At 38.9% G+C, this 9,803-nt stretch overlaps 1 protein-coding gene across 1 annotated transcript in view; it reads left to right on the top strand.

Annotated features, from left to right (window-relative positions):
* The first annotated feature begins 765 nt into the window (after positions 1–765).
* LOC124605391 (cyclin-dependent-like kinase 5) overlaps positions 766–9,803 on the top strand; it is a 36,281-nt gene continuing 27,243 nt past the window's right edge. The window contains exons 1-4 of the mRNA XM_047137033.1: positions 766–875; positions 1,022–1,110; positions 1,216–1,409; positions 1,600–1,687. Coding sequence (XP_046992989.1) covers positions 839–875; positions 1,022–1,110; positions 1,216–1,409; positions 1,600–1,687 — 408 coding nt within the window. The 5' untranslated portion in view covers positions 766–838. The remainder of the gene's footprint in view (positions 876–1,021; positions 1,111–1,215; positions 1,410–1,599; positions 1,688–9,803) is intronic.

The raw sequence follows: 9,803 nt of genomic DNA, 5'->3' as shown, positions 1-9,803 counted from the left end.
GAAACTCGTTAATAACATTGTTTTGTTTCAAAGTACCGTGCAACCGATACTGCAGCTCCTGTCGATAGTATTCCATGCTGATGCATGTAAATTTCTTATTGTGACACAAAAATTCCTTCTGTGTATTTACGATTCGCAGAATATGTTATGTGTTAATTTGTTGTTTGTAAATTAAACGATGTGTTGATATACGAGTACCACTTCTTGACAGTTTCTCCAAGTGCACGGACTATCCTGAGCTGCATGTCTGTTCAGCTCGTACCTTGATGAATACGTCGTTACATTTTACGGCTGTGCCATTTCACTTCAGGGAGCACATTTGGCATTATGTGTATGTTATATTTTCATCTTCTGTCATTGATAAATGAATGTGCTTACGCTGTATTACGAGTAGAATATGTTCCCGCAATGTGATAGATGTCTTTGCACTTTAAGTTTCCGAAGGTTTGAAATCTAATTGTAATGTCGTTTACACTCCGTTACGCTCGTACATGAAATGATGATACGAAGCTGCTGTTGAAAAGGATCGTCATAAAATAAGCTATATTTATGATCTTGGCTTCAGAAGAAATTACTTTCCATCAATTCTTAAATCTGATTGTACACTTTACAGTAGTTTCTTCTAACTGTAATATGATCTGCGATCAGGAAAAATATCATCTGCACAATTTTGTACTTATCGAAACGAAACACATTTTGACTGGCAGTTCAGCTCTTGATTTTGTTTCAGTGGTTGGTAATGTTTGAGCAGATGGCGTTGATAAACTCAGGGTTTGTTTTGTTTATGTACAGGAAGGTTGGTAGCAGTGTGAGGTGTTGATAGCTGTCAGTGTTGAATATGCAAAAATATGAGAAATTAGAGAAAATTGGCGAAGGCAAGAGCATAATTTTTTCCAGTAGATAGTGTTCGGGAGATTCTGTTAAACTGGAAAACCTCTTTGTCGAAAAACGTGATTATCGGTATTGACATCGTCATACAGTGTTTTTGTTTACACTCTTGAGATTTAATCTTTTGTTACAGGTACTTACGGAACTGTATTTAAAGCAAAAAATCGCGAAACGCACGAAATTGTCGCTTTAAAGAGAGTGCGTTTAGACGATGATGATGAGGCAAGTATTTTGTTGAATTGTTTTCTCCTGAGAGAACGTCGGAACTGTATCAAGCCAATATAGTGCTTTGCAGTTATGAATATTAATGTTGTTGTCATTGATTAGGGTGTACCTTCATCGGCGTTACGTGAGATATGCCTCTTAAAAGAACTAAAACACAAGAATATTGTACGGTTGTATGATGTGCTTCACAGCGATAAAAAACTAACGTTGGTGTTTGAACATTGTGATCAAGACTTAAAGAAATATTTTGATAGCTTAAACGGGGAAATAGATCCAGATGTAGTGAAATCTTTCATGTAAGTACACCCAATTGCTTCACTTACAAAGATTTATGAGATTTGCGCTTTATGACTTTACCTAACTGATGATAAATGACCTCTACATTTTGTGAGGCTATATAATACTAGTAAATCATGATTTATATTGTGCCAATGAATGTCTGTGTCCTTTGACTAAACGTAGCAACATTTTAATTTTCTTATGTAGGTATCAACTGCTGCGAGGCCTCGCTTTTTGTCACAGCCATAACGTTCTCCACAGAGATCTCAAGCCACAGAATTTACTTATTAACAAGGTTCGTATAGTTTTTGTCACAAGCACTGTTGAATACATATCAATGTGAAGCATTCATGTCATGAAAATGAGGTTTTAATTCAATTCCAACATCAAACAGTTTACACATGCGTGAAGAAATGAATGTGATGTGTCCTGTCATATTTTGCTTGCTGCTCCACTAACCTCATATCATGGAATAGTTTCATTAAAAAATTTTTGTGACTCTTTCTTCAATTTCTTCATGATGTGTTCAAATGCCGGGATGACTCCTTTGAAAGGGCGTGGCCATTCCTTCCCCATCCCTCCCTAATCCGATGAGACCAATGACCTCGCTGTTTGGTCTCTTCCCCCAAAAAACCCAACTCTTGTGAAGTAGCACATGCTTTGTGTGAATGACCCAACTTCATCATGGTAATGTAGTTACTTAATATTGTAGATGATAATGGTTACAGAAGGCGTTCTGTTAAGTAAAACTTCAGATGAATATAAGATATTGATTCGCTGTCCTTATATATTACTGTATAAGAAAGACATGATAACAGAAATGCAAGCCATGTGTAGAATGAGTTAGCCAGATAATAAATAGCAACTTCTGTTACATGAAGATGTTTTTCATAGAAATTGTGTTTCAGATGTTCTTAACATGCCTGATTAATTCTTGCAGCAACTGGGTTAAATGTTTGTCATTTTTTACTGTCCTTACCACTTATTTTTAACATGATGGTTTGATACGGCCTGCCACGAATTCCTCTCCTGTGCCAAACTCTTCATGTCAGAGCAGAATAGCACTTGCAACGTACATCCTAAATTATTTGCTGGATGTATACAAATCTGTGACTTCCTCTACAGTTTTTACCCTCTACAGCTCCCTCTAGTACCATGGAAGTTACTCCGTGATGTCTTAACATATGTCCTGTCATCTTGTCCGTTCTCCTTGTCAACCTTTTCCACATATTCCTTTCCTCTCCGTTTCTGCACAGAATCTCCTCATTACTTACCTTATCAGTCCATCCAATTTTCAACATTTGTTTGTAGCACCACATATCAAATGCTTAAATTCTCTTCTTTTCCAGTTTTCCCACAGTCCATGTTGAGCTACCATACAATGAGTTGCTCCAAACATACATTCTCAGGAATTTCTTCCTCAAATTAAGGCCTGCGTTTGATACTAGTAGACTTCTCTTGGTCAGGAATGCCCTTTTTACCAGTGATAGTCTGCCTTTGACATTCTCCTTGCTCTGTCCGTCATTGGTTATTTTGCTGCCTAGGTAGCAGAATTCCTTAACGTAATCTACTTCGTGACCATCAATCCTGATTTTAAGATTCTTGCTGTTCTCATTTCTGCTACTTCTCATTACTTTTGTCTTTCTTTGACTTACTCTCTATCCATATTCTGTACTCATTAGACTTTTCATCTCATTCAGCAGATCATGTAATTCTTCTTCACTTTCACTCAGGATAGAAATGTTGTGTACTGATTCTATAAGCTAAATAATGGAAACTCGAGGATGGAATAATGAAAGTATTATGAAAAGGATAGATTGCTTCTAACCATATAGAGGAGTCATTGAGTCACAGACAGGCTCAACAAAAAGATTACTATATATTTAAGCTTTTCGTCAAAACACCTTCTTCTGAAGTAGACCCCCCCCTCCCTCCCCTAACCTCCTTCCTGGTCGCCATGACTAATTATATCCTCACTCACAATTACTTCTCCTTTGAAGGCTTCACATAGAAACAAATCTGAAGTACAGCAATTGGCACAATCCTAAATTACTAGGAATGTTTCACTAGTAAAGTTTGTTCCAAAGTCTGTTTTATTAAGGCAGATCAGGAAATTCGTGAATCAACATTGAAAACTTTTGCCTTAAATTTATTTTAACACTATGATTATTGCATGTAACCATAATCACAATCATGGTACATCAAACTTTTTTTCAGAATGGTAACTTTGAATGCTTCTAATTGTTGAGCTTAACTTATGTTCAGTTCAATTAATCATCAGGTTAAGCATACCTGTGTGAGCAAAGCTATTTGATTGTAGAGGACTGGAAGAAATTTTAAAAATTAAAAAAGAAGATAGTAAGAATAAAAAAGAAATACAGAAATAATTTAACACAGTATATACTGCAAATAATATGTGCAATACTATTGTTAAGTACTTCTGTACAGAATAAAAGGAGTGTGCTACAAGGAAAACTTTCTATTTAGTTTTGTAAATTTAAGCTCTATTGCTCAGTTATATGTTGAAATCATCCTTCATATTTCTGTGGTGGGAGATGTAGTATAACAGGTAATGCCATGCACTGTACAGTGGCTGTGAATGTTTGTAAGTCTGTTTTTTTAGGTTAGATTTGTTGCAGTGGTACAACACTGCTTTCACAGTTTTAGAGGGCGAACTGCTCAACATTTGATGCAGTTAGGAGTTTTAGACCAACAAGAAGGCACAGTGTATGCTGTGGTGCAATGAATGTACGAAGCCTGTCTAAAAAGTATCCGACCTTTGGCCAGAAAAAATATTTTGAATATCTGATGGGGTTGTGACCCTAATCCCCTTCAAAGTAGGCCCCTTGTGCTTGCACACACTTAGCCCACTGATCCTTCCACTGCCGGTAACACATCTGGAAATCTGTATTCGGAATGGTGTTAAGCTATGTCGTTTTGTTCCACATGATCTCTTCTGTACTCTCAACGGGATCATTTCAGTGGCATCTTCAGTTTCAGAAACAACCAGAGGTTGCAAGGAGCCACTCCTGGGGAGTAGGGAGGTTGGGAAACGGCTGTAATTCCATGTTTGGCCAAGAAATTTTGGGTCAAGTGGGATGAATGTGCGGGGTCATTGTCGTGATGCAGTTGCCAGATTTTTGCTATCCACATGTCTGGTCTTTTGTGCCGAACTGCGTCACGGAGTTGCCGGAGATCATCTTGATAGTACTCCTTTGTCACTCGTTGTCCTTACAGTGTGTATTCATGATGCATAATTCCTTGGACATCAAAGAGGACAGTCAGCACCACCTTGATTTTGCTTTGCACCTGCTGCACTTTCTTCAGCCTTTGAGGCTCTGGATGCTTCCATTGCAATGACTGTCTTTTTGTTTCTTGGCCGTACATATACACCCATGACTCATCTCCAGTTATCACGGTGTTCAGACACCGATGATCAGTGTTGGTGGAGACCAGAAGGTCCTGTGCAACATCAAAATGGAGGTCTTTTTGATCCGGCGACAACAACTTGGGCACGAATTTCGCAGCCACTTGGTGCATGTTCAAATCATCATGAAAAATTGCATGTGCAGAATCTTTACTCACTCCACCTTCTTGGGCAATCTCCTGCACGGTTAAACAACGATCTGCCATTACCAAATTTTGCACCCTCTCAACAACAGTTGCACTCCGAGCTGTTTGGAGCCTGCCAGAATGCTGGTCACTCTCTGCTGATGTGTGGCCTTTTTTGAATCTGTTGAACCATTTCTTAATTTGTGTTACACCTATCGCATCTTCTCCAAACACCTGCTGTATCTTACGAATTGTTTTGCTTCGACAATCACCAAGCTTTTTACAAAATTTGATGCAGTCTCTTTGCTCAACACATTTAGTCATCTTGAGAGAATCAGTAATCCGATGAACATGTTGTGTAGCACCTCACTCAGTGACCAACAGGTAGTGACTGACACACTGGAAGGCAGGGACAAAATTCACACGTGCGCATAAAGATCTCTTCCTTTACTGTGTACAAATGGTGCCTTGCTATCGTTTCAATTTTGCGCGGGAAAATCAAAAGTTGGATACTTTATAGACAGACCTTGTATTGCATTCCTGCGAAAAAAATGTAGGCTGTGACTAGCAGTTTCTACTGAGTGTACTTCAGTTTTAACCTCAGATTAATACCATTTTAAACTACAAAGAAGAGTGATTGCTTTTCCCTCTTTCCTTGTATACTGCCTTATTGATTAGTATCCAGCACTGAAATTGAGGCTAAAGCATTCGTATAGATTGCATTACACGTATGTGAAGAGTAATCGTACCTGATTAGTTCAGTGAAAATGACCATGAAATTTTGAGTCTCGTGGACAGTAAGAGGGCAGCATTTGCGTGGCAAAACAACCATAGTCTGCATCCAAGGAACTACATTACCAGGAAATGATATCAGAACACAGGTGAACTTCAGAACTGAAGAGTCACTGACGGATGCTTAAGTCCTGAGAAAAGGAACGGCTGGTTGAAACCAAAACCATACAAACTGCCTTCAGTGCTACCAAGACAGAGTACAGCCTATGTACTCAAAGCCTCAACCCTATAAGATCTAGGGATGGTGGTACTTTCCTGAAAGGCAGCTGCTCTGTAAAAGGTGATTGGAAGAAACATTTCCAAGAATGGAATTCCTACAGATACCTTCTCCCCCCCATGAACCATTGACCTCGCCATTGGTGGGGAGGCTTGCGTGCCTCAGTGATACAGATAGCAGTAACATAGGTGCAACCACATCGGAGGGTTATCTTTTGTGAGGCCAGACAAACGTGTGGTTCCTGAAGAGGGGCAGCAGCCTTTTCAGTAGTTGCAGGGGCAACAGTTTGGATGAATGACTGTTCTGTCCTTGTAACACTAACCAAAATGGCCTTGCTGTGCTGGTACTGCAAACGGCTGAAAGCAAGGGGAAACCACAGCTGTAATTTTTCCCGAGGGCATGCAGCTTTACTGTATGCTTAAATGATGATGGTGTCCTCTTGGGTAAAATATTCCCCCCTTTCAGATCTCCGGGCGGGGACTTCTCAGGAGGACGTTGTTATCAGGAGAAAGAAAACTGGTGTTCTGCAGATTGGAGTGTGGAATGTCAGATCCCTTAATCAGGCAGGTAGGTTAGAAACTTTAAAAAGGGTAATGGATAGATTAAAGTTGCATATAGTGGGAATTAGTGAAGTTCAGTGGCAGGAGGAACAAGACTTCTGGCAAGGTGAATACAGGATTATAAATACAAAATCAAATAGGAATAATGCAGGAGTAGCTTTAATAATGAATAAAAAAACTGGAGGGTGGATAAGCTACTAAAAAAAGCATAGTGAACACATTATTGTAGCCAAGATAGATACAAAGCCCATGTCTACCACAGTAGTACAAGTTTATATGTCAAATAGCTCCGCAGAAGATGAAGAGATTGGTGAAATGTATGATGCAATAAAAGAAATTATTCATATAGTTAAAGGAGACAAAAATTTAATAGTCATGGGGGCATGGAATTCAATAGTAGGGAAAGGAAGAGAAGGAAAAGTATTAGGTGAATATAGACTGGAGGTAAAGAATGAAAGGGGAAGCCGTCTGGTAGAATTTTGCACAGAGCATAACTGAATCATAGCTAACACTCGGTTTAAGAATCATGAAAGAATGTTGTATACATGGAAGTGGTCTGGAGACTCTGGAAGGTTTCAGATAGATTATATAATGGTTTTAAATTGTAAGACATTTCCAGGGAGAAATGTGGACTCTGCCACAATTTATTGGTTATGAACTGTAGACTGAAACTGAAGACACTGTAAAAACGTAGGAATTTAAGGGCATGGGACCTGGATAAACTGAAAGAAGCAGGGGCTGTAAAGAGTTTTAGAGAGAGCATTGGGGGATTGTTTGACAAATACAGGGGAAAGAAATACAGTAGAAGAATGGGTAGCTTTGAGACATGAAATAGTGAAGACAGCAAAGGATCAAGTCGGTAAAAAGTCAAGGGCCAGTAGAAATCTTTGGGTAACAGAAGAGACATTGAATTTAATTGATGAAAGGAGAAAATATAAAAATGCAATAAATGAAGAAGGCCAAAAGGAATACAAAAGTCTCAAAAATGAAATCAACAGGAAGTGCAAAATGTCTAAGGAGGGATGGCTAGAGGACAGATGTAAGGATGTAGAGGCATATATCACTAGGGGTAAGATAGATACTGCCTACAGGAAAATTAAAGAGACCTTTGGAGAAAAGAGAACGACTTGTATGAATATCAAGAGCTCAGATGGAAACCCAGTTCTAAGGAAAGAAGGGAAAGCAGAAAGGTGGAAGGAGTATATAGAGGTCTATACAAGGGCAATGTACTTGAGGGCAATATCATGGAAATGGAAGAGGATGAATATGAAGATGAAATGGGAAATAGAATCCTGCGTGAAGAGTTTGACAGAGCACTGAAAGACCCTAGTCAAAACAATGCCCTGGGTGTAGAAAACATTCCATTAGAACTACTGACAGACTTGGGAGAGCCAGTCGTGACAAAACTATACCATCTGGTGAGCAAAATGTATGAGACAGGTGAAATACCCTCAGACTTCCAGAAGAATATAATAATTCCAATCCCAAAGAAAGCAGGTGTTGACAGATGTGAAAATTACTGAACTATCAGTTTAATAAGTCACAGCTGCAAAATACTAATGCGAACTCTTTACAGACGAATGGAAAAACTAATAGAAACCGACCTTGCGGATGACCAGTTTGGATTCCATAGAAATATTGGAACACGTGAAGCAATACTGACCCTACGGCTTATCTTAGAAGCTAGATTAAGGAAAGGCAAACCTACGTTTCTAGCATTTGTAGACTTAGAGAAAGCTTTTGACAATGTTGACTGGAATACCCTCTTTCAAATTATGAAGGTGGCAGGGGTAAGATACGGGGAATGAAAGGCTATTTACAATTTGTACGGAAACAAGATAGCAGTTATAAGAGTCGAGGGACATGAAAGGGAAGCAGTGGTTGGGAAAGGAGTGAGACAGGATCGTAGCCTCTCGCCGATGTTATTCAATCTGTATATCAAACAAGCAGTAAAGGAAACAAAAGAAGATTTCGAAGTAGGAATTAAAATCCATGGAGAAGAAATAAAAACTCTGATGTTCACTGGTGACATTGTAATTCTGTCAGTGACAGCAAAGGACCCGGAATAGCAGTTGAACGGAATGGACATTGTCTTGGAAGGAGAATATAAGATGAACATCAACAGAAGCAAAACGAGGATAATGGAATTTAGTCAAATTAAATTGGGTGATGCTGAGGGAATTAGATTAGGAAATGAGGCACTGAAAGTAGTAAATGAATTTTGCTATTTGAGGAACAAAATAACTGATGATGGTCGAAGTAGAGAGGATATAAAATGTAGACTGGCAATGGCAAGGATAGCGTTTCTGAAGAAGAGAAATTTGTTAACATCGAGTATAGAGGTAAGTGTGAGGAAGTCGTTTCTGAAAGTGTTTGTTTGGAGTGTAGCCATGTATGGAAGTGAAACATGGACGTTAAATAGTTTGGACAAGAATAGAATCGTAGCTTTCGAAATATGGTGCTACAGAAGAATGCTGAAGATTAGATGGGTAGATCACATAACTAATGAGGAGGTATTGAATAGAATTGGGGAGAAGAGAAATTTGTGGCACAACTTGACTAGAAGAAGGGATCGGTTGGTAGGACATGTTCTGAGGCATCAAGGGATCACCAATTTAGTATTGGAGGGCAGTGTGGAGGGTAAAAATTGTAGAGGGAGACCAAGAGATGAATACACTAAGCAGATTCAGAAGGATGTAGGTTGCAGTAGAAGCTTGCTCAGGATAGATAGCATGGAGAGCTGCATCAAACCAGTCTCTGGACTGAAGACAACAACAAATATCTTTTAAAAAAGTGCACCCACCTTATGTGTGCTTACAGATTTGCTCACTACTAAGGTATGAGCATCAGAACTTCAAAGATACAGTAATCATCATCTTCAAAAAGGAAAATTTGCCTGATTGTAGTTAGTGTTTTGAATTTTTTCTGCTCTGAGTTACAAGAGAAGGCCAGAGAATAAAACTGACCATTGCACTTGGCCTTTTATAGATCTAGTCAAGTCCTTTGACTCAGTTAAGGAAGATGCAGTCCATAGAAAAATAATATATCGAGAGACTTTTTAATTGCTGCATGCCAACATGGAAGGCATTATTCTCCCTATTAGCTCTAGTAGAGGACAAGGAGAACAATTTGGAATAGTTACAGGAGTTACACATGAATATGTAATTGCCTGCAGCCATTAATCTGCTCAAAGCAGAATAACCACTTGGAATAAGAAATGGAGCACAGGACTGATGGAGGGTTACTTAAACCTCAAAAGATTAAGGGCAAGGAAAACCGTATCTTTGACA

The sequence above is a fragment of the Schistocerca americana genome, chromosome 3 (assembly GCF_021461395.2).
Source record: "Schistocerca americana isolate TAMUIC-IGC-003095 chromosome 3, iqSchAmer2.1, whole genome shotgun sequence".
Lineage (NCBI taxonomy): Eukaryota > Metazoa > Arthropoda > Insecta > Orthoptera > Acrididae > Schistocerca > Schistocerca americana.
This window is presented reverse-complemented; position numbering and strand designations above follow the sequence as displayed.